Consider the following 25,602-nt stretch of genomic DNA (forward strand, 5'->3'; position numbering starts at 1 on the left):
ATATTACTGCCATCATTTCATAAAAGGTATTTTATCGCCAAAAAAGTAGGAAGGATGAAATCTCAGAATAAGGAGAGTCCTTTAAATTGAAGAACTTACCTTAATAAAAAACTGTACATGTCCTGGTTTTTTTTTTTTTTTTTTTTTATGGTAACACTGAGAACGAGGGAAAATATTACAGCATTTGGGACCTGTTGCTTGAAGGCGTCTTTGATTTCAACTCTCAAGAATTTGCTAATACTTCCAATTCATTTTTTAATCTCTACATTTAAAAATATGTTGGTTCTTAGTCTGGAAAATATCTGATCAATGTTTGTAAAATGTATTATCTTAATAAAAAGTATCTTTATATGGTCACACTAAAAATATTGTATCTATTTTGTATTTTCATTTGACTGGAAGTATTTTAAAAATATTTTTTCTTGCATTTTTTTTAAAACCTGAAAGATTTTACATATATACAACAGTAGAAAAAGTACAATTTTTTAAAATCCATGTAATGTGATATTTTTCAGTCTGGCTTATTTCCCTCAGTCTTTCTATACAAATAAGCCTCCATTTGTTTAATATTACTTTGTAAAATTTATTCTAAAAGTATCCTATCCAAACATTTTGAAAATAAAGAAAAACAAAGGAAATCAAGATTGTTCTTAGTGTTACCACCCAGAAATAAGCCACGTTTATGTTTTGATGTAACGATTACCAGTCTTGTTTATTCTCTTCTTCTCCCTCCCTTGTCTATCTGGTCTTTTTATATCAATAATAACCATGCTCATTTTTTCACCTCTTCATGTAGACAGTCAAATTCTCCACCCCCCATCAGACGCCAGCCCACCTGGAGCCGGTCCTCTCTGGTACGTATAGAAGCTGCAGTGATCAAGTGATCTGACTGTTGAGCATTCTTTGTTATTAATTTGAGGTGGGGGGATGATGAGGGCATCATGATGAGGTGAAATTTTGTGAGAACACAGAGGCGTCATTCTGTCAAGCAGGTGCGATGCACACCCATTTTGTCCCCCTTGGACCCATCCGTGCCCACCACTACTCTAAGTGTGGCTGAGGCTGAGGGTTTACCCTGAGGGTAGGTCTTATTCCAGGCCCGTGGGACCATGTTCCATCCGCATACAGCCCATGGTGTGTTTTCATTCCCTTGCTCATCTGTTCCGGTTGTTGTGTGAAGATACATCTTCAGTTACGAGCTCCACAAATTCCTTTGTGTTCACTGCTGTAGAGAGAGCTTAATAAACTAGTGAGAAAATGCCTTCTAAGTGAGCAAAAATTGAACGGATCTAGTTGATGGTCTCAGGCAGAGTATCTGATGGGGAAAATTGGTTGCATATTTCCTAATTTTAGGCCTTTTAAAAAAAATCAGATTTCCAAAGCACTTCCATAATTTTAGGCTTTAATTAGCCAGCAGAGTTTGAATTGACCTAGCTTTAGCTGCTGCTTTCTTCTTTGTTTGTTTGTTTTAAGCTGCTCTCCTCATCATGTGAATAAGGAAACACAATTAATTTCAATGCATGTGTTCTGTCTTAGGCTGTGTTTTATTTTGAGGATTACTCAAGGATAACAGATGTTAAGAATTGGTTTCCTTCAATGTTTTCCATTTGTTTTAACTCACAATTCTTTTATTTTAGGTTATGATTTTTTTACACAAAATCAAGATAAACATATGACCTTTTAACTTCTCTAGATCAACAATTCTTTCAAGTTGATAGAATGCAATTGAATTTTTCTTCATATTCAATGTATACATTATAGCATGTCTTTAAGTTGTCTTTTGAAGGGAACGTTTTAAGAAAAATTTATTTCCTGGAAAATGCTTAGATGTGGACTCTGAATTCTTGAGTTGAGCCATTGTATCATCGCAGTAATTCCTGAGTGCCTGTGTGAATATTATTTCTCTCAGTATTATGTACAATAGCTCACATGTGGTCCTGGGCCCTGGAGATCTAAGAGATACCTTGGGCTTTCCCCTGAGTACCAATAGATGTGTTCATGGCACTGATTTATTTATTCTTCTCCTTTATGAATGTTATCTTCCTTTTCCCTTCTTTAGAGTATAGATGTCTTTATTAGCAAAATAATTTTTCATTTACACCCTTGAAACCTTATGGGAGGCAAAGTGTTTTAAAGCTCTCTTGTGATCTTATCTTGTCCTCATTATCCAGAGAGGATGCAGAGGCTTACCTATTTTATTCGGATGAAGACAGTTTATAGGAATTCTGATCCAATTCATGGCTTCCCTCTTTCCCCTGTCCTTTAGGTTTAAACCATTTCACCAAGAGTTTCTCACAATGAATGAGTAAAAGCAAATAACATTGTCTCTTGGCTTCCTTGCTGATAACCAGGACTTCTCATTGCTGTTTTTCACCTGCCCTCTTCTGTCTATATTTTGGCGTCAAGTTTGTTTCTCTATTAGCAGGTCTGGGAAGAAATGGAATAATGTATTAGAATATATAAAGAGATGAAATAAATAATATAATCCTGAAATGATGTTTGAGGGATTAGCTATTATTGTCCTTTGACAATGCTGTTTGTGAACTGGCATAAGTCTGCTCATTTATGTCAGTTCATAAACCGTAACTTACTTATTGGATTTTTTTAAATAAGGCAAGAAAAGACAGTAAACCAATTTTGCCTTGCCGTGTATTTCTATTCCCTTGTACAAATCTCTCCCCACTGTGTTTTTCTTTAAAGCCTTAAAATGATTGTGCGACCATGGAAAAATTTAGTTGAATTATGTATTGCCAAGAAAAGGAAAAATATTTTTAAATTGCAACTCAAAAATCAGCCAAAGGGAGACTTGGGAATATAGCACCTTTTCTTTGGTAGGCCCGAACTGCTTTCTTAGATTGATTTCAGTTCTTCATTTCTTCTGTCTTGATTCCTTTTAATTCTTGGATCCCTTTTTTTATTACCCCTTTGAAGATCAAGCATTGTTTGTGGCAGAGAAAATGATGAGTTATTCACCCAGCTTCAAGCTCTTGGCCAGTGCGTTTCTTCCATTGAGGGATGCTGAGAAAGTGTGACCCCTGCTGGATTTGGGTTTCTTGGTTTGATCTCAGATTCTTCTCTCAAAATAGTAACCTTTAAAATCTATAAGGCTAATAGAAATATAAGAGATTGGCTGGGCACGGTAGCTCACGCCTGTAATCCCAGCACTTTGGGAGGCCAAGGCGGGTGGATCACTTGAAGTCAAGAGTTCAAGACCAGCCTGGCCAACATGGTGAAACCCCGTCTCCACTAAAAACACAAAAACTAGAAGGGCATGGTGGCACAGCGCCTGTAATCCCAGCTGCTAGGGAGGCTGAGGCATGAGCGAGAATCTCTTGAACCCGGGAGGGCGGAGGTTGCAGTGAGCCGAGATTGTGCCACTGCACTCCAGCCTGGGCAATAGAGTGAGACAATGTCTCAGAAAATAAAAAAAAAGAAAAAGAAAAGAAATATGAAAGATTATCCTGTTTGGTGGCTTACAAACATAAGGGTTTTGAGGGTTTTTTCCCTCGCAAATCAAAACTCTTATTTCAAACAAATTTTTACCTGGAACCTCAATACGTAAATAAAATGGATAATGCTTGAGGTAGGGGGAGAGAGGAGCTTGATTTGACTGACAGGAAACTGAGACCGACTGAGGTTTAATGGCTTGCTCTGGATTACATTAGTGCATAACCGTCTTTCCTTTGTTGGTTCACCAAATATTTAATCCATTGAAGTTTTTTTGTTTTGTTTTGTTTTTTTCTCTGAAAGCTTGTCCCTCTTCTGCAGCATGAAGTTATTCAGGTTCAGTCTAAATAGCCATCTTTAAGAGACTGTGGAAAAGATTCTGCACTGCGGTAGTGGGTAGACAGGGCCCGTTGCACACTTGGTTCTGCAATGGGGAAGGTCAGCAAGTGGTCTTGAGAGCTACACACTCATTGTTGTGGGCCACATTTTAGATATTTAAATAGATTCACCCTGGGCTCAGCTTAACACTAACCCTGTTCCTATTTAAGGTTGATGTAGAGCTGTGAACTGGGGTCTCAGGCACAGCTATGCTGATGTGTAGGAGCTTGTGAATGGAATTTTGAGAACAAAACAGGTGTCCCCCTTATTCTCATTTCTGAGATGGGTTATAATAATTTACTTTCTCTTTCTTTCTTTTTTTTTTTTTTTTTTGACAGAGTCTTGCTCTGTCGCTAGGCTCGAGTGCAGTAGCATGATCTTGGCTTACTGCAACCTCCGCCGCCCAGGTTCAACGACTCTCACGCCTCAGCCTCCCAAGTAGCTGGGACTACAGGTGCACATCGCCACGCCCAGATAATTTTTTTTTTTTCCTCGGAGACGAAGTCTCAATCTGTTGCCCAACCTGAAGTGCAGTGGCGCGATCGCGGCTCACTGCAACCTCCATCTCCCACGTTCAAGTGATTCTCCTGCCTCAGCTCACAAGTAGCTCGGACTACAGGCATGAGCCACCCATGCCTGGCTAATTTTTGTATTTTTAATAGAAATGGCGTTTCAATGTGTTGCCCAGGCTGGTCTTGAACTCCCGAGCTCAGTCAATCTGCCTGCCTTGAATAATTTGCCTTTTCTAAAAGTTATTCTTGTGAAAGAAAGCATAGAGAACTTTGCAAGTATATTAGAATATAGATAGTAAATGGTTACATTTAGTCTTTGATGGTAACCTCTTTCTCTTTCTGATCTTGAACCAACTTCATTTCTCCCTTGCCGTTTCTCCAGTTCCAAACTTAGTGATGAGATGGGAGTGCAGATGGGTAGAAGAAGGTTGAGTCAAAGGGGTGGCGGGGACAGCGGCTGCCACGAGCCTCCCTGACAACGTGGCGGGACTGCCATGTGCCTGGGCCGGCTGTGTGAGTCACTGGCCGTGTCTGCCCAGGCCTCCCCACCTCCTCTGTGTTCTCTGTTTCAGCCCAGGCAGCAGCCGTACATCCTGCCTCCTGTTCATGTCCAGTGTGGTGAGCACTACTCGGAAACGCACACCTCGCAAGGTAACTCTGGCTTGCTGTTCTCCCTTCTTAAGACAAAAAGTTGAATACCAGTAAGCAGTAAAGAAGGCTTTAAAAAAAGATGACAGGGATGCCTTCTTTTCAACTTTGTCATCGTCTGAATGACAGTAGCTAACGGCTTCAATTTGTGGAAGGCCTAGACTATCAGTTACCTCTGATCAAAAAATTTCCCCAGTATTGGCTGCTCAGGGAGTCGGGGCCAAGGCAGCGAGCAAGTCCTTTTCTCCTCCCTTTCCTAAGGGAGCTTAGAGAAGAGAGTGTGACAGCTCAGCCCAAGTGAATGCACTTCACCTTCATTGCCAGTATCAGAAAGTTCGTGGCAGTCACTCAGCTTTTCGTGGTGACGTAGAAGATGGGCATGCGGAATAATTGGAAGAAATAAACAAAGTCAGCCTTTTCTTTTAGCTGTTTTTCTCATCTCTTTCTCCAGCCCCTTTCTTGGTACACTTGCTTTTTTCTTCTCTGAGTAAGGTAAATCTGTTTTATTCCTCTGTTTCTCCCAAAACACCTCCCATGCAAAATGTGTGAAAAAGCTTCTTCTGCTAGTAATGACTTCATGATAACAACTAACATTCATAGAGCACTTGTGGTATTGCTGTAAGTACTTGCTATATATTGTCTTATGTCATCCTTAAAATAAACCTGTAGGTACTATTATTATTTCTATTTTACAGTTATAGAAATTGGAATACAGAGAGATTAATGATGGAACTTATATATGAAAATCGGTAACTTGTAATCATTATGCTAACTGCATTTCAAAAAGAGAGATGGTAGAAAACCTTGGATGTTGGAAATGTAGTAAATGGATAATATAGTTTCTACGTTATCAACTCCTGGCCATTTTGAATCCTCTGCTGTCTGAAAGTGTGAGCATGAAAACCAAGACAATCAAGACTATTTAATTTAATAAAAATAGTACTTTTTATAAGGAGACTGGCAAAGTTACCACATTTCTATGGGAAGGCGCCAAACCCCATGGGAGGCAGATAAATTGCGGCACATTTGTCTCTGTGTTCCCCCTGTTTTTTGTTCCTGTGTCATCTGATCAGATCTCTTTCCACATTCCTCCTCTTCAGACAGTCGAATGTCTTCAGTCACCTTTTCTGTTTTTCACCTTCTCTGATTTTCTGTTTCTCTGTTTTTCTCATGTTTAAATCTTTAGTGTGAAAATGAATATATTTTGGCCACAGAAAGGCAAGAGGTTGCCTTCCTTGGGGGGTGTGTGTGTGTGTAAGAGAACACCAGACACCTAGAATGGGCCTGATTTTAGAAATCTGCTTTTTCTCTCTTTAGGTACCTCTTTAAACTATAATTAATTTTTACTTGAATTGACCTAAGTGATGAAACCAGATCTAGAGGGGATTTGGGGAATTACCGAAAAGAACTCTTGATTCTAATTTTGCCCTTTATTGCTGCTCAGGATGAACTAGCTGTGCTGACACCCTGGCTACTTCATTTGTTTTGTGTCTTTAGAATGCCCTGCAGTCCCCTGGGTGAAGGGGCTTTTTCCATTGCCGTCAGGAAGAGCAGCTCGGAGTACTTAGTAATTGAAATCTATTGCCCTATTAAAGTTCTTGACTGTCTTGTCTAAGTATTCAGTCCTGTTGCCGAGCCCTGCACAAGAGGACAGGTCTCCCCAGCTGGAGGGCCATTGTTGGTGCCTGATTTCAAAGCTTATGGCAAAATTGAGAACTTCCTCAAGCGACACTTACTCCAAATATGTGCATGCCTTCTTCCATTAGGTTCCCTTTTTCTTTTCAGTATGTCTTAAGGTGTTCTTTCTGTATGTTGGCATTTCATCCAAGATAGTATCCGTTATTCTATAGAACATGTGGGTGGAGACCATGGGATTTCACTTTTTATGACTTATTTAAATTAAAAGTCACCTCATGAGTATGAGGATGTACTTTGTTGTGGCAGGATGGCTTGGAGGTTCACGTGCCTTTGTTTGACTTCTTGTAGACAGCATTTTTCACGGGAATGAAGAAGCCTTGTATTGCAACTCTCACAACAGCCTGGACTTAAATTATTTAAATGGCACTGTCACCAATGGCAGCGTGTGTAGCGTTCACAGCGTCAACTCCCTCAACTGCTCGCAAAGTTTCATCCAGGCCTCCCCTGTATCCTCCAACCTCAGTATCCCTGGGAGTGACATCATGCGGGCCGACTACATCCCGAGCCACCGGCACAGCGCGATCATCGTGCCCTCGTACAGGCCAACCCCCGATTATGAGACAGTCATGCGCCAGATGAAGAGGGGGATCCTGCATACAGACAGCCAGAGCCAGTCTCTGAGAAACCTCAACATCATCAACACCCATGCCTACAACCAGCCAGAGGATCTGGTGTACAGCCAACCGGAGATGCGGGAGAGGCACCCCTACACTGTCCCTTATGGGCCACAGGGGGTCTACAGCAACAAACTTGTCAGTCCATCTGACCAGAGGAACCCAAAGAATAATGTGGTACCAAGCAAGCCGGGGGCAAGCGCCATCTCGCACACAGTGAGCACCCCAGAACTGGCCAACATGCAGCTTCAGGGCAGCCATAACTACAGCACGGCCCACATGCTTAAGAACTATCTCTTCAGGCCACCGCCCCCCTACCCACGGCCACGACCTGCCACCAGCACCCCAGACCTGGCCAGCCACCGCCACAAGTACGTCAGCGGCAGCAGCCCGGACCTGGTGACCCGGAAGGTGCAGCTTTCGGTGAAGACCTTCCAAGAGGACAGCTCTCCGGTGGTCCATCAGTCTCTCCAGGAGGTGAGCGAGCCCCTCACGGCCACCAAGCACCACGGCACGGTGAACAAGCGCCACAGCCTGGAGGTGATGAACAGCATGGTGCGGGGCATGGAGGCCATGACGCTCAAGTCGCTCCACCTCCCCATGGCTCGCCGCAACACGCTCCGGGAGCAGGGACCGCCCGAGGAGGGGTCAGGCAGCCACGAGGTCCCCCAGCTCCCTCAGTATCACCACAAGAAGACCTTCTCTGATGCCACCATGCTGATCCACAGCAGCGAGAGCGAGGAGGAGGAGGAGGAGGCTCCAGAATCGGTGCCCCAGATCCCCATGCTCCGGGAGAAGATGGAGTACAGTGCCCAGCTGCAGGCGGCCCTGGCCCGCATCCCCAACAAGCCCCCGCCTGAGTACCCCGGCCCAAGGAAGAGTGTGAGCAATGGGGCTTTGAGGCAGGACCAAGCCAGCCTTCCTCCCGCCATGGCCAGAGCCAGGGTGCTGAGGCATGGGCCGGCCAAGGCCATCAGCGTGTCTCGGACTGACCCAACGGCTGTCAACGGGGCCTCTCTTGGCCCATCCATCTCGGAACCCGACCTGACTAGCGTGAAGGAGCGGGTCAAAAAAGAGCCCGTGAAGGAGAGACCTGTGTCTGAAATGTTTTCCCTGGAAGACAGCATTATAGAGAGAGAGATGATGATCAGGGTGAGTGTCCTCCTCTCCCGGGGCATTTTCCAGTGTGAACGCACATGCTTCAGGCACTGAGCAAGGGGCAGGGCTTATGCAGGGAATGTGGTAGGTTTTTAAGGAAGCATTGAGCATTTAAAAGGTAGTACTTTATTACACAAAATGTTGAGTTTTTGCCCTTTCAGATAAATCTTCCATTCTCATTTGTGGCTTCTAACAGGTGTACTTGGTACGTTATTGAGGCCAGTGCCTGAGCCAGCATTTTGCTGTTTATTCAAGGCTCAGACTTCCAATTGGGTAAGCTGGTATTGGGGAAGCTCACCTTGCTGTGTCTTTTAGTGTTTTGTTTTCTTGAAGGAAAGCTGTCCCCCACATCCAGTTAGATATTAAAGAGCAACATCCCTATACCGCCTTCTGTATAGATCCACAAGTCAAGACTCACCAATATTGTCTGGACTGTGATATGTCTAGCTTTCTATTCAGATTTTCTTTCAATAGATGTTTCACACAGATTCAAGAAAATTATAGTAATTGGATATATAACTTAGTAATTGGGTAAATCTCCATTGAACTTATTCTATCAAAAATTCACACACATACGTGAATACACACATACATATATACATACATATTACCACTTGAAGATCCATCCTAGTATTAGACATGAATAGCTCTTCTTCATAATATGTACAGAGCCAGGTATGGTGGGGGACACCTGTAGTCCCAGCTACTTGGGAGGCTGAGGTAGGAAGAGCACTTGAAGCCAGGAGTATGAAGCCAGCCTGGGCAGTATAATGAGATCTCATCTCTAAAATAAAATAATAAAAAAAAAGAACCAGCCAGACATGACGGCAGGAGCATGTAGTCCTGGCTAATCAGGAGGCTGAGGTGGGAGGATCGCTTGAGCCCAGGAATTCAAGGCTTTAGTGACCTATGATTTTGCCACTGCACTCCAGCCTGGATGACAGGACTAAACCTCATTGCTTTAAAAAAATATATTGTACAATCTGGGGAGACAGTTAAGTTGTCAGAACAGGACTATGCAGACGCATGTAGAACAACGAAGCGAATCTGCTCTTACTAATGAGAAAATGTTTGGATTATAGCTACTTTAAAAAATCTCGGCTGGGCGCTGTGGCTCACGCCTGTAATCCCAGCACTTTGGGAGGCCGAGGTGGGCAGATCACAAGGTCAGGAGTTCAAGACCAGCCTGACCAACATGGTGAAACCCCATCTCTACTAAAAATACAAAAATTAGCTGGGTGTGGTGGCGTGCACCTGTAATCCCAGTTACTCAGGAGGGAGGCAGGAGAATCACTTGAACCCACGAGGCGGAGGTTGCTGTGAGCTGAGATGGCGCCACTGCACTCCAGCCTGGATGACAGAACAAGACCCCGTCTCAGAAAAACAAAAAAAATCTCCATTGCTGCTTGCCATGAACATTTTCACTCCTTTTTTAAAAAAAACCTATTAACTAGAACTAATCAAAGCCAGATTGACTTCTCTTCATTCACCATGGCTGCACCATAAGGTAGCCAAGCCTAATTTTAGGAACTCCAAAACAGTAGTAACTTAAAATTTGCTTTGATGGATTCCATTAGGCCACCTTCATTTCCAGGTCTTCCTAACCCATCACTGGGATTCAACCTGAAAAGAACAATCAAGGCCCAAGGATTTAAGGAAGCCAAGTTCCTGGGGTCAGAAATTGAATCTGTAGCAACCTTGTTACTTTTGGAAAACCTTAAGAACATTCTCAACCTCACAGTTCTGGCCAGCCCCACTAGAGTAGTGCTAAGAGATTTTTATACAGGCATGACTTTTTGCAAACCTAGAAGGAAATTGTGCAAGGTGTATCTTTGCCTCTAGCAAAGAAAACCTTTGGCTTGGAATGGAAGAAATGTATGGGTGGGTGCTGTTGGGAGAGAGCTTTCCCAGCATGGAAGAAAGCAATTTATTGGTAGAAAATTATTTTTCAATACTTCTTCCAGACCACTTAAAAGCAACATTAGCATCAAGAACCTATCAGTCTAAGCATTTAATTTAGCTATTTCCCCTGCCAACTTGATACTTAATGATGTCCACATGGTCCCATAACCTCATTTTGGTTGTATTCATCCTCTTCTCTTGTTACTCGTATTAAACAAATAGCCTGTAGCCAAAATCTTGGCACGGGTCTCCTCCTTAGAGCTCCTTGCATTATCACAAAGGAACAAGGAGATTTTCACTATTGTTTTTTCTCCAGATGCTTTTCCATTCCATTCATGTGGGTAATAATGACTAGCAAATTTTAGCCATTAACCTTTAGTTCAAGAAAATAATTACCCCATTTCTACTTCATTTTCCCTGTTGATTTTTTTTTTTCCCCAAATCTGCTACACTCAGGAGCTCAAGGACACCGGCAGAACTTAGAGGTGGATTAGGAGCTTCTTCAGTGAGCCAGGAGGCCAGGCAAGGTGGTGACAATGCCAGTGGCTTTGAACCCAAGATGAGTCTCCATCTGTTTTGTTTTTAATGCAAAAACTCACCCTGTAGCCTAAGCAGCATCCCCACAGGTCAGATACTTCTCTGCTCTCCTCACTATGGGCAGTTTTTGCCAGCTCGATGGGAATTCATGAGAGGTGATGGCCATTCTAAGGGCCCTCTTGATCAGAACACAATGAGAAACTTTTAGCAAAAGAAAACTCAGGGGCTGGCGGGGTGTGCAGGTATGGTGAGAATTTGCCCTCTGGGCAGCTCTCCTGGAGCTGCTTGTCTATTTGATGGATGGTTCAGCCGCTTTTGTAGTTCCTCATTCTGGCTCCTACTGCTTCCTTGAAGATACTTCCCTGCTTGTAGTCCCCTAGCCAGAAGTTGATGCACTGAGAAGAAAAGGCCCTTGATCACAGATCAGAGCTTGTGAATTATTATTATTATTTTTTATCTCTGGTAACAAGCTGATAGGGTGAGTGAGAAGGATCAAAGGGACATACTTTGATTTATCACTGAGTAATAATCCTTTCCCAAGAAAGACAAGTTAATTACTTTTTGTCTTAGACCCAGTTAGGGTCGCCTTACAGTGCAGGTAGAAAGAAAGCAGGACTGCTGAGAGGAGCTCAGGACCCATTTTCCAGAACTATTGCCTTCTCAAAACTTTGGAGAGCAGTGAAAATAGATTCCCAAGTGAAAGAGGTGACAGAAATAAAAAAAAAAAAAAGAAAAACTCTTTCTCCCCAAAACTAGCAGCAAGCAAACACAGACCTAAAAATTTTAATCCAGAATCTTCCCCCGGGGGTTCCCGAGAATTGCGAGACCAGGGCCATTTGTAAGAATATTATATCTTTTGGTGGCAAGTCCTTGGGTACTGTAAACCCAGAAAATCTGAGACAGGTCTCAGTTAATGTGGAAAGTTTATTCTGCCAAGGTTGAGGGCAAGGTTGAGGGTACACACCTGTGACACAGCCTCAGGAGGTCCTGATGACATGTGCCCAAGGTGGTCAGGGCATGGCTTGGTTTTATACATTTTAGGGAGACATGAGACATCAGTCAATATTGGTTCTGTCTGGAAAGGCAGGACAACTTGAAGCAAAGGCAGGAAGACTTGAAGTAGGGAGGGGGCTTCCATGTCACAGGTAGGTGAGAGGCAAATGGTTGCATTCTTTTGTTTCTGATTAGCCTCTCCAAAGGAGGCAATCAGATATGCATTTATCTCAGTGAGCAGAGGGGTGACTTTGAATAGAATGGGAGGCAGGTTTGCCCAAGCAGTTCCCAGCTTGACTTTTCCTTTTAGCTTAGTGATTTGGGGCCCAAGGTATTTTCCTTTCACAGTGCTTTTCTCACTTTCTCCCAGTAACCTCCTCTGAGATACTCCTTTGGTTTGTCTGATGAGTCGGCTGCCACCAGGACAGGCATCCTGTTGTCAGTGTCACTCACACAGGCTTCATTCTGATTGTAGGTGACATTGTAGAGACACATGGAAGGGCGTCATGCAGTCCTCCCACCCGCAATTAGAATAATTCATAACCCTGTGGGATGGCTCCGTCAAGACCTCTTCCTGGGGAGTGAATTTATACATCATAGAATAAGGAAAAAAGTCTCTCAAGGCTTGAAAAGAAACCAAGGATTCAATGGCTCTTCATCTGTGTCAGTCAAATGAATCTGCAAATTGGTTGCCCTTCAGTGTGAATCAAAATCCTAAACCCTGCAAAACTCATCTGCTTCTATGAGGAATGCCTGTGTTCTTCCCTTAACTTCAAAGACACACTTAGTTTTAGGAAAGGCCCTTCGTGGCTTGCTTGAAGTGAGCATAAAGAGATCTTTTTCATACTCGGTCAGTTTCAAGGACCTGAGGAAGCACAGCAGGAGGCTAAAAACCAGCCCTGCCCAATCCAATTTCAATTTAGAGGTGAGGGCAGAGAGGATGGAAATCAAAAAGCCACAAACCAGGACCAGGTGTAAACATCAAAACCTTTCCTTAAGTGGTCTGCTCAGTGCCGGAGTCCATGTTCCCCCATAGCTCAGTGGCATGCAGTGATGTCCCACCATCTGTGTTGGGAGGCACAGTCTCTGTTATTGTGGGCCCTCTGGGTGAAGCCTGAAGGGTAATGCCTGTGGATCATCTTAGATGACCCCAGCCAGGCTTTGGTGTTAGTGGGTTTGCTAAACCACATCAGCTCTCAATTCTGGGGATGACACCACCCTTAGGTATTCCAAGGACCAGAGATTAATTATAGAATTAACGTCCTCAGCATTAGCCCATCAGGACGGAAACTTAGGAAGATTTTTCTCTACAGTTTATCTGTGTGGATCTCTCAATCAACAACAAACTGTTTTACAAGTTTTGCTCCATTCCATCTGTGCAGAAGGTCTGTCACTGTGATTGGATTAGATGATTCATATAACCCTGTTTCTCTTTTCCTTGCCTGTCATCCTTGTCTTTCTAAAGTGTATCGCATGTACCCTATTTTGTTTTTGTTTTGTTTTGTTTTGTTTTGCCCTATGGCAGGGTGTATTTGTAGGGAGTCTTTTTTCTTATTTATTGGTCTATCTAGCTAAGGAGTTAATTAAGAATAAAAGCTCAGGAGTCCTGTAGGAACTGGCTTCCAGGGGCCCAGTGGGAATAGTGGGAAGGCTGTGTTTGAATTTGCCCTACTGATGGTGATTGTCTGCATTCCTTGGCTGGGGAGTTACAGATTTGAGGAGATTAAAACACATTCCAACATTCTACTAGTATTATAAACAATGAGCACATGCCTTTTCTTGCCGCAAGAATCTAGAGAAGCAGAAGATGGCAGGCCTGGAGGCACAGAAGAGGCCGCTGATGTTGGCAGCGTTGAACGGGCTCTCGGTGGCTCGAGTCTCAGGGCGGGAAGAGAATCGAGTTGATGCCAGCCGGGTTCCCATGGACGAGAGGGTAAGTGGCAGGCTTGTCAAATGTGATTCCTTCTCTGTAGTCTTGGGATCCCAAAACACCCTCCTTGCCCGAATATGCCAGCACTGAGATTTGTGTGATGCATTCTTTCTTCAATCTGAGATTAGGAAGATCAGGTATAACTGTGTTGCATTAAATCAGTCCCTTCCAGCATCTCATGTTTCTCCATTCTGGTCTTCCTGCTTTGTCCGGTTGGCGGATCATTGGTTGACTAAAACCAGCAGCCCCTAACATGCTGTAGGACTTGGTCAAGTCACTCAACTTCTTTGGGCCCGCTTCCTGTTTTGTAAAATGCACAAGTTAAACACTTGCGGTAGCTCTGAATTTCTATGATTTTTGTGAGCAATTGCCGCTTCTTAGGAAGTGATTATTTTATCCAAGCATTTATTTTTATTTTTTATTTTTTTAAACTTTTATTTTAGTTTTGGGGGCACATGTGAAGGTTTATTACATAGGTAAGCACATGTCACAGGGGTTTGTTGTACGTATTATTTCATCACCCAGGTATTAAGCCCAGTACCCCATGGTTATCCTTTCTGTTCTTCTCCCTCCTTCCACCCTCCACCCTCAAGTAGGCCCCAGTGTCTGTTGTTTCCTTCTTTGTGTTCATAAATTCTTATCATTTAGCTCCCACTTATAAGTGAGAACATACAGTATTTGGTTTTCTGTTTCTGCATTAGTTTGCTAAGGATAATAGCCTCCAGCTCCATCCATGTTTCCCTCAAAAGACATGACCTCGTATCCAAGCATTTATAGAGTTCTTTAAAAATGCTGTCCCCTTGTATGACCATAAAATGAGGCTGATTTATAATTGTCTGGATAATGCATTGTGAGAACATGGGTTTTGAAAAGCAGAAAGCAGCTGCATAGTAGTGTTTCAGAAGTGAAGAAAGGTGTATCCTTAGTTCCCGAAGTTGCTGTCAGAAGGTTAAGAAGCAGGTTGTATAAATGTAATAGAGTACTAATAACACCAGGGTGTTCGATTTCTGCTAGTATGTATCCAGAATTAGAATGTTTTTAAAGCCAGAAGGGACTTCAGAGGAATCATTTAACCCAATTAATACCATGTTATTGTAATTAGTAGTTTGGCCAGGGAGGAGGAAAAAAGAGAGATTTAATCCTCAGAGCTATAGAACTGTGGACCAGTATCATCTTAAAAAGCAGCTATATAGGTGGAGAAAAGGATGTTTGGATAATTAAGAGTCTCTTTATCGTTAGGACTTTAAACAGAGTTGTTAATAGCAAAAATACTGATTTTTGTATTTCAGCTCTTGCTAGTTCTTGCAGATTTGTTCTACTTATAATATGAGTAAGAAGGAAAATGGTTATTAGACAAGGGAAAATATCAATATGGTTGATAATGAGACAAACCAAATATTGATTGTACAACTTGAAATCTCTTATCAACACAATCGCTGAATATTTAAAGAAATTTGATTGTTTCATTGAGTTTTTGGATCAGATAATTTAGAGAGCTGAAGATCAATTTCTGTTGCAGTTCAGAACCCTGAAGAAGAAACTAGAAGAGGGAATGGTGTTCACAGAATATGAGCAAATTCCAAAGAAAAAGGCGAATGGCATTTTCAGCACAGCAGCTCTGCCAGAAAATGCCGAGCGCAGCCGAATCCGTGAAGTTGTCCCCTATGAGGAGAATCGAGTAGAGCTGATACCAACCAAAGAAAATAACACAGGATACATTAACGCCTCCCACATCAAGGTAAGAAGGCAAGCCTGTTAGAAGGTTTGTTAAAGATGGCTGGGTTAAAGGTAAAAATGCGGGGAGAAGAAAATGTGTGGGCTGCAACTGTACCTTTTGGCTTGTCCCCAGACCCTCAGGGATTGTTTTTGAACTCCTGTGCTTTTCTTAGTCAAGTGGAAGGGCATGTCTATCACTGCAGAGAGAAGGAAGTCTAGCAGCCTCAGGAAGAAACTCAGGTCAGCGATTTCTGAAGCTTGCTCATTACAGAGGCTTTAACTTTTCCTTCTCTCTGTGGGCTGTAACTCTCTCTATACTCACAGTAAAAACTGAAGATTATCCTTTTCAGTTTGTAATTAGCAGGTGCTGGAGACTTTGGAAGTTACAGGTATTGCATTACTGACATTAAAGTGTTATGTTCAATAACAATAGAAACCATTGTTTCTCCCTTATAATACTGCAGGTTATGCATTTTATAAAAGCGCAAGTCCTATTATTGCATGGTATTTAGAAGAGTGGAGTAATTTTCACCTACACTATAAAAGTGTGGTTAATATTGAATCTTGAAAGATTTGCCACATTAGTCAATTAATTTGTGTTACTAAATTTTTGTTATTATTTCAAATACTTCAAACCTTTATATGTCAGTATTACACAGTTTAGCACTTCTGCAGTTAAAAACTTTGACTTATGGATACATGTGTACCTGTAGTTAAATGTTTCTTAAATAGCTTACCTTCCTCAGAGTCCCCGTTAACAGAGGATACTTATTTAGAATGTCACCATTTGCTCTGAACTCTGAAGTGGGAGATTTGTTCATCTATTAATGTTAAAGCCAGTGTTATAGGTGTTGTTAAATAACACAAGTTTCAATTAATAGTCCACTGTGATCAATAGCCTTAGAAACCTGTTTTCGGCCTTGTCTAGAATTATTTGCTTTCCTCATTGGACTTCTCAACTGTAGCAGAATTATTAACAGGTTTTTTTTAAGCCTGTAAAAGGCTAGTTAGATATCTAGCTTGTGTATCAATTATAACTAGTTTTGATACAGAATGGGAAAAGTATAGTATGTTTGGGTATATACTATTTTTATTAATATACACAGATAACCATAGTTTTTAATAATTAGAAAGTACTGTCAAAAGAAATATAAAAGAGTTACTATCATAGGTCATATTACTAATTTTAACTTGGATTTTTGAGAGTGAGAAGTAAAAAATGAACTCTAGGAAACTCTTAAATAAACTGTCAGTGGTGGGTTTCATGGGCTTAGTTTATATTATGAAACAATGACCAAAGTAATGTATTCCAACAAAGATGCACATCACACAGCTGCTTCTTGATAGAGTGTCTATGAAAATCTTACATAGAAATATTATATTATCTTCTTCTTTTGGCCAGATCTCTTCCACTATTTTCCATCTGCTCTCTGAAAAAAGCTGTCACTTTGTATAAACTGTGCCCATCAGGCCTTGTTAACCGAGAAGCATTCCCTTCGTTGGTATTCTCTGTGGCCCGCATTTCATGCTGTGGATCCGGGTTAGACATGGGTGCATTTAATAGACCCATGGAGCTTGCAAGAACTTGTCCCTGTGTTTTGGAATAGAGAAGTATATTTTGCCAATGTTTTCCCCCCTGGGTTCCAAGCAGCCGTTAACACAGAACAGAGATTTATTTGCTCCAGAGGTGGAATCACATCTGTGAAATCTACCTCAGCAGCACTGCCTGTTGTGTTTTTAATGCAGTTTTTAATACCCTCCTGTCAATACTTGGAATATACTGAAAGGCCCCAGGCAGCAGCAGCATTCTCTGGAAGTATTTATGTTTCCTATACATTGGGTGCCAGAGAAGCTAATGTTTAAAATCACAATTCCACGGATAAACCAAACTCCTAGCCAGCAAATATATGAATGTTATCTCCCACCAGTATTTGGAAAATGGATTTTTCTTGCCAGCTTTGACCTAAACATGTCTTGTGTAATGAGACAATAACTTACATGGTTTTTGTTTGAACCAAGTTAGCATACAATTTTATCAAATAAATGAGGGGAAAAAGTTTCAAACAATGATTACTTCATTGCTTTTTGAACTCTCCAGAGATCTGCATTGTATAGATGTAGAAGGGACCTGACTTTGCAATATCAAGGCACACACCTGGAAGAGAGAACAGAAAGAATTCCTCCAAAGGCCACCGTTTCACCTTGACAGCATGACCTTTAACACTTTGGGTACAACTTCTTATTTATGGTTCTCTGCAGCTAGTATTTATAGCTGTAGAATTATCTTCCCCTGATCACCCTGAGCTGCAGGGGTAATAATTTTATTATGCAAAGTCATGTCATGACTGTAGTTCAGTTGGATGCCGTGGTACTACCATGGTGAAGTTATTGATAAAATATATGCTGTTGACAAGAGCATTCATAGCATCTCTGCCGTGCATGGCACCACAGAGCAGCAGTGACAGCAGAGGTTGATGATACACTTCATCTCAGATCCACAGGAGAAAGATAATGCTCCAAAAGGGATGTTGTTTCATGGTCGTTTTTTGTTGTTGTTGGTTTTTGTTGTTTAATTGGATGCCATGAAGCACTGCTTTTCAAACTGGATTACAACACAGTAGTAGAATGTGAAATCAGTTTAGTGGTCATGACCGTGTGTGTGTGTGTGTGTGTGTGTGTGTTTCCATGAAATAGACTAGAAAAAACAATGGAAAGTGTCAGAGTACACTGCACATAGTAAGCATTAACTATTATTTCTGTAACAAGTAAATCCTAAGTTATACATGTTCATATATATGCATATATACATGTGTGTATGTGTATGGTTTTTAATAGGCACTAGTTTGCATATACTGTGAGTTGCAAACAAAGATCAGGTAAAGGCCAAGCCTGGTGACTCAGGCCTGTAATCCCAGCACTTTGGGGGGCTGAGATGGGCGGATCACTTGAAGTCAAGAGTTCAAAACCAGCCTGGCAACATGGTGAAACCCCATCTCTACAAAAATACAAAAATTAGCCGGGCATGATGGTGAGTACCTGTAATCCCAGCTCTTTGGGAGTCTAAGACAGGAGAATTGCTTGAACCCAGGAGGTGGAGGTTGCAGTGAGCCAAGATTGTGCCACTGCACTCCCGCCTGGGCAACAGAGCAAGACTCAGTCTCAAAAATCAGGATTAGGTAAATATTTTAATAGGCCTGAGTGACAAAAAGTATTTTCATGTGAGAATGTGTCACTACACTAGCCTCTGTAGTCTCAGGGTTTTTGTTAATTGAACTAATTCATTTGGCCCCAAAAATATATCCAAGGTTTTAAGGTGGATACAGATGGACAGGTGTTCAGCAGGTAATGTTGTCCGGACTTGGGGTTTATTTACCGATACTTTTCTTGGTTTTTAGGTGGTGGTTGGCGGAGCAGAATGGCACTACATAGCCACCCAGGGGCCCCTGCCACACACGTGCCATGACTTCTGGCAGATGGTGTGGGAGCAGGGAGTGAATGTGATTGCCATGGTCACTGCAGAGGAGGTAAGGGGAATGGCCTACTCCACGTCCTTTTCCCCAGGGGAAAGGGTGGCCGGAAGATGGGCTTTGTGCTGTCAGCTTTGCTACCCTGTGCTTCTTCGTGCAGTGCTGTTTCTCTGCAAATGCTTTTCTCTTTGGTATACATCTATTTTCTTACTTCCAGATAGATAATTTTTTCCCCTGGAGATAATCGATTGTTGTAGCTTTTCCTCCGGCTTTTAACTCTTTTCCTTGGATTGTAATGCACTAAACTGAAAATAAAACAACAGAAAACCAAAAATGACAGACTTTAGTTCAACCCGCTGACTTTCTGTGCCAAATGAAAACAGTGATCTTTCCACTGGAATTTGGGAGTCTCAGGCTGCTCTGGGCAAATCGACATAGATGCCCAACCCCTGGCACCCAGCTCCACATGCCACCATGCTTATCAGCTGAAAAAGAGACCAGAAGCTGTTGTTCCTGGAGAGGCCTCTGTTCTTTGGGGGAAGAAAAAATATCTTTTTCTTCTTTTGCCAAGCCAAACATAGTTTTTCTGCTGTAACTAGAGAACTCTATGTGATTTATAAAAAACCAGCCTACACTGCCAGTCAGTCCAGTCGGTGTTCAGCTTGCTGTCTTTGCGGGGAGAAGTGTTGTGTTTCTTCTCTTGTCACATTCTCAAAATTTCTTTAACCACCTTCTTTTATTTCTTTCATTAAATTCCAGTTTATGTTTTGAAATCATTCAAGGGACTAGTTTCATGTGTGTTTACCAATATCCATGGTATTGCAGTGGCCTTTCCTAGCTATGTTAAAGGCGTCAGGAACAAAGAAAATTGAGGAGGAAGAAGTCATATTTTCCTTCATTGACTGTTTTGAGCATTTGCTTTTCAGCACAGTCCATTAGAAGAAAATAATGAAAGGGACATCAGGCTCTTTAAAGCCAGTTGTACTTCCCTGGGCTGACCTGTTTGACCTTCCCACAAAGAGAATGAATCCTCCTTAAAGCTTCTAGAATAGATTTATCACCTTATCAGATCACACCATTGCAAGGCATTCATTCACCTAAATACAACGTACCATCTGTGCTAACTTCAGGAGTACATGGTAAACCAGACAGGCACCATCCCTGTCCCCATAGAGCTTATGTCCTAGTGGGAGTGACATTCAAAAGTGAACAAATAAAATCAGTGCAGGTAGCAGTAAGTGCCGTGGCAGAAATGGAAAACTACAGCCCAGAGTGGGTCTGGGTGAGTACAGGGTCCTCCTGCCTCATCCCTCCTCCTCTTTATGTGGGTTTCAGCTGCAAAACTGTCATTCACACTAGGGGACTCCTACTAAAGGGTGGCTTCATGATGTGCAACCCTGAGCTCCAGGCTCTGTATCATGTTGCACACTTGCTGGAAGGCTGGAAGTAAAAACCTTATTAATAGGAGCATAAATTCAAGGGAGAAAACTTTTAAAAATGGAAAAAGGGTTAAGAAAGAGAGTGACTGGGGGCTACTTTAGATCAGGGGGGTGGCCAAGGACCCTCTGGGAAGTGGCATTGGAGGTGAGACCGGAGTGACAAGGGGCCAGCCTTACCAAGACAAAGTAGCATCTAGTAATCTGTGGGACAGCTGGGGACTTACAGTCTTTTAAAATCCATAACTGATTTAGACACTCAGCAGAAATGTAAATTTGAGGTAAATCTGCTTTCACAGGATTGGTAAATAAAAGAGGAAGGTAAGCTTCCAACTTAAGGAGACTCAATTAAACCAAATGAAGCCAGGCAAGGTAATTTATATATTCCACAAAGATGTGTTGCTTTACAAGAGGAACTCTAATGTTCCTCTAAACAGCCATCAGAGTTCCCAGAGCCCGTCACCACTGCAGTTCTATGTGTTCAGTGCTCCTTCTCTCTCACCACCTACTCCTTGCCCTGAATCTCCTCAGCTACCACCTCCTCCACACTCCTCCCCTTCTCCAGGGATTTTAAAACTGTGCAAAGCTGAAACATAGACCTTGTGTAAATGGTTGACAGTACATATTCTCAGAAAAGTTTATAAAATCAAGGGAGAAAGAATGGTGATGTAACCAGCTGTTCTCAGTTCTAGTTGTAGATTGAACTAAAACGCATTGGTCAGGCTGAAACAAATGTGAGATCGACACTAGATAAAGACAGCGTCAGCAGTCAGTGGGCTGTAACAGAAAGAGCTCTGCGCTGCATATCCGAAAGGAGTAGCGTGACCTACGGCAATTGCTGGAACCCCTTCCCGCCTTGTTTAAAACCTTTGAATGACTTCCCATGCCCATGGGGTGAAATCCAAACTTTCCATCATGGACTGTGAGGCCTTTCCAGTCTCCTCTCCGACCGCCTACCCCCTCACATGTCACACTCCAGCCACCCCAAAGACCTTCGTTTCTTTATTTTTATTTTTATTTTTTGAGATGGAATCTCCCTCTGTCGCCCAGGCTGGGGTGCAATGGCGTGATCTCGGGTCACTGCAAGCTCCACCTCCCGGGTTCACGCCATTCTCCTGCCTCAGCCTCCCCAGCAGCTGGGACTGCAGGTGCCCGCCACCGCGCCTGGCTAATTTTTTGTATTTTTAGTAGAGATGGGGTTTCACCGTGTTAGCCAGGATGGTCTCAATCTCCTGACCTTGTGATCCGCGCGCCTCGGCCTCCCAAAGTGCTGGGATTACAGGCATGAGCCACCACGCCCGGCCGACCTTTGTTTCTTGAATGCACCAAGCTTGTTCCTGCTTCTAGACTTTGCACTTGCACTTCTCTCTAACATTCTACTGCACCTCGGTTGTGAATCTTTTAAATTTTCCATTGATGTAACTGTCACGTAAATTGTGTTATTGGTCTTAACTAGCCATGTATAGGATCTACCCTGTGGTAGACACTGCAAAGTGCTACTGAACTAGCGATTTAGAAGCTATTTGCATTTTCTTCTGTCTTCATATTTTAGGATTAAAAAGATGAGAGCTTCCCTTGACCTATTTCCAATTTTGCTTTTATATGTGATTTAGGAGGGTGGACGAACCAAAAGCCACCGATACTGGCCCAAACTGGGTTCCAAGCACAGCTCAGCCACCTATGGCAAGTTCAAGGTCACCACGAAGTTTCGAACGGATTCTGTTTGCTATGCAACCACGGGCTTGAAGGTCAAGCACCTTTTGTCTGGGCAAGAAAGGACAGTGTGGCATTTGCAATATACTGACTGGCCAGATCACGGTTGTCCAGAGGATGTCCAAGGATTTTTATGTAAGTGTTTTTCTTCCCAGTCTGCTGCCTGACTGACTTTTATGATCTGTGTCAATAATCCATCCGTTGGAGATGAAATGGAAAAAGAGGATGCTTTCTCTTAAGTGGCAAAAGTATTATAATATTGAAATATATATTCCTTTCTTATTATGTAGAACAGAGTATAATAATACATGTCACTTATTCTGTTTACCTTTCATGCACATAAGCTAAGACTATGATCAACATTTTGGCTCTACCTTGATTCAGACCTTTAGCTACTCATTTAATCAGTAACTATTCTGACACATGTTACAACAAGGATGAACCTTGAGGAATGATGCTGAGTGGAAATCATCCAGTCACAAAAGGACAAAAACTGTGTGATTCCACTTATATGAGGTTCCTAGAATAGGCAAGGTCAGAGACAGAAAGGAGGTAAGAGGTTACCAGGGGCTAGGGCAAAGGGGGATTGGGAAATTACAAATTTTTTTTGAGGCAGAGTCTCACTCTGTCACCCAGGCTGGAGTGCAGTGGCAGAATCTCAGCTCACTGCAACCTCCGCCTCTCAAGTTCAAGCAATTCTCCTGCCTCAGCCTCCCGAGTAGCTGGGACTATAGGCACAGCCACCATGTCTAGCTAATTTTTGTATTTTTAGTAGAGATGAGGTTTCACCATGTTCGCCAGGCTAGTCTTGAACTCCTGGCCTCAAGTGATCTGCCCGCATCAGCCTCCCAAATTGCAGGGATTACAAGTGTGAGCCACTGTGCCCAGGCAGGAATTACCATTTGATGGGTGCAACATTTCTGTTTGGGACAGGGAAAAAGCACTGGACATGGATGATGGTGATGGTTGCACAACTATGAATATGCTTAATGCCACTGAACTGTGTACTTAAAAATGGTTAAACTGGTAAATTTTATGTTGTGTCCACTTTAGCACATTTTAAAAAAAAGGAGAAATAAAATTTAAAAATAGGCCAGGTGTGGTGGCTCACACCTGTAATCCCAGCACTTTGGGAGGCCGAGGTGGGCAGATCACCCGAGGTGAGGAGTTTGAGACCAGCATGGCCAACATGGTGAAACCCCTTCTCTACTAAAAATACAAAATTAGCCAGGTGTGGTGGCACATGTCTGTAATCCCAGCTACTGGGGAGGCTGAGGCAGGAAAATTGCTTGAACCTGGGAGGCGGAGGTTGCAGTGAACCGAGATTGCATCATTGCACTCCAGTCTGGGCTACAAGAGCAAAACTCCATCTCAAAAATAAATAAATAAATATAAATGAATAACATTAAAAAAATTTTTTACATGAAGGTTTGCATCTCACAAGCCCTATATTTCTCTACAGTTGTACATCTCAGTACTTTCTCATATTTTTATGAAGACACTAAGAAGTATTGAAACCCTCTTGTAGTTTTTGAAACTATTTTTAGAATGTGGTTATATTAGAAACTAATTCACCAGATTATGTGCAGTATTTTTATTTGAAAGGCCCCAAATTGGACATGTACCCACTACATGCCAGGCACTGGATCGGGCTCTGAGAATGCAGAGATGACACTGAGTTCATTCAGTCTTCGCTTTCGAGGCACACAGAGCCTAATGGGAAAGACAGGCCAGTCATCATCGTCCAAAGATGAGATCTGATACCCTCCTCTGCTTTTCAGCGGTGGCTGCAGCTCTCTCCCTCTTGCTTTCCACATGCTCGCCTAACTGTCTTGTGCTTGTCAGGAAACCCCATTCTTTACTCATCCACCTGGAAGGGAGCCCCAGATGCTCCCTGTAGCCTTGTGCCTGCTCTGTTGTTGACTCTCCAGCTAGTGGAAGACCTGTGACCGCCATGGAGGGACCATGATCCAGATGTTGGATAATGTCAAAACCTTGATTTTATTTTGGTATTCATTTAGAATGGGAGAAAAGGGGAATGACAGAGGGAAAGAACACGTTCTCAAGACCTAAAAATACTGATTTACAAGTTCCAATAAATATTCCAATGTGTACTTATCCAGCAATACAAGCATTTCATTTCCTGAAAGTGACGATGGTACTTGAGGGGTTTGGCACTGAAAGCAGAGAGTAGAAGGATGATTGGAATCAGAGAATCTAGAGTAAGATCCAGAGAGGACTTGTGATTTGCCTGAAGTCAAATGGCTTGTTATCTGTAGCTTGAAATAAGGGCAGTGACCTTTGCAGAATGTCCCTTCTTCCTAACAGTGCTCATTGTATTTCTTTCAGCTGATCACGTGCTAATTGACTTATTAAAATTTTCTCCAAGAAGCAGAAAAGGGAAATAATATAAATAGATCAGTTCGTTGATTGGCTAACAGCTCTGATGAAAGAGTGAGCTTATAAGGCACTTTAAAGTATAGTCTTTTAAATCAGAACCAGTTAAGGAAAGCCTGTCTAAATTACCGAAAAATACATAGTTTTTTTTTTTTTTTTTTGAGACAGAGTCTCACTCTGTCACCCAGGCTGGAGTGCAGTGGTGCAATCTCGGCTCACTGCAAGCTCCGCCTCCCGGGTTCACACCATTATCCTGCCTCAGCCTCTCTGAGTAGCTGGGACTACAGGCGCCCACCACCACGCCTGGCTAATTTTTTGTATTTTTAGTAGAGACGGGGTCTCGATCTCCTGACCTCGTGATCCACCCGCCTCTGCCTCCCAAAGTGCTGGGATTACAAGCGTGAGCCACCACGCCCGGCCAATACATAGTATTTTTAAAGAATGTAAATGTATGTATTATGCTTTTAGGAAAGTCCATACACGTATTCTGTGCAGGGCATTAGCATTGTTGAATCTGTTTCTCCTAGGTTTTAAAATATTTTTGCCCATGTTTAAATTAGATTACGTGGATGCAGAGTACCTGAGCCAAATTGTTTACTGCCCTCCAGAAGTCTTTATTGAGTTACAGCACAAGGAACTTTATTAATATGACTGATAGAGGAAACATCCTTTGAATCCACCTTCTCTTCATTACATGAAAAGCTCTATTTGAAAGTGGCATCTACTGTATTACCCAACATTTCTTTTATTTTTCTCCTTAAATTTAGCTCAAGTAAAGCTTTGTCTTTTGTATGTAAATATTGCCTTTGGTCAGATAGAATACTCAGTTGCCTAATGTCTTTTCCCCCTCCCAGAAAAATTGTAAAGAAGATTCCACACACAATATCTAGCTTGTATTGGTACCTAATAGTAACTACTCCCTCTGTTCATCTCACGGCGTCTCCTTTTCTTTTTCTTTTTTTAATTGAGATGGAGTTTTGCTCTTGTTGCCCAGGCTTGGGTGCAATGGCAGGATCTTGGCTCACTGCAACCTCCGCCTCCTGGTTTTAAGCAATT

General features: G+C 42.4%; 1 protein-coding gene across 2 annotated transcripts in view; it reads left to right on the top strand.

Moving 5' to 3' along the window:
• Nucleotides 1–25,602, top strand: part of PTPN14 (protein tyrosine phosphatase non-receptor type 14) — a 205,532-nt gene that overhangs the window by 162,595 nt on the left and 17,335 nt on the right. For both annotated transcript variants that reach the window (XM_054520476.2, XM_054520472.2), the window contains exons 11-17: nt 797–854; nt 4,910–4,988; nt 6,972–8,449; nt 13,677–13,820; nt 15,337–15,555; nt 18,929–19,057; nt 22,050–22,284. In XM_054520476.2, coding sequence (XP_054376451.1) covers nt 797–854; nt 4,910–4,988; nt 6,972–8,449; nt 13,677–13,820; nt 15,337–15,555; nt 18,929–19,057; nt 22,050–22,284 — 2,342 coding nt within the window. The remainder of the gene's footprint in view (nt 1–796; nt 855–4,909; nt 4,989–6,971; nt 8,450–13,676; nt 13,821–15,336; nt 15,556–18,928; nt 19,058–22,049; nt 22,285–25,602) is intronic.

The sequence above is a fragment of the Pongo abelii genome, chromosome 1, assembly GCF_028885655.2.
Source record: "Pongo abelii isolate AG06213 chromosome 1, NHGRI_mPonAbe1-v2.0_pri, whole genome shotgun sequence".
NCBI lineage: Eukaryota > Metazoa > Chordata > Mammalia > Primates > Hominidae > Pongo > Pongo abelii.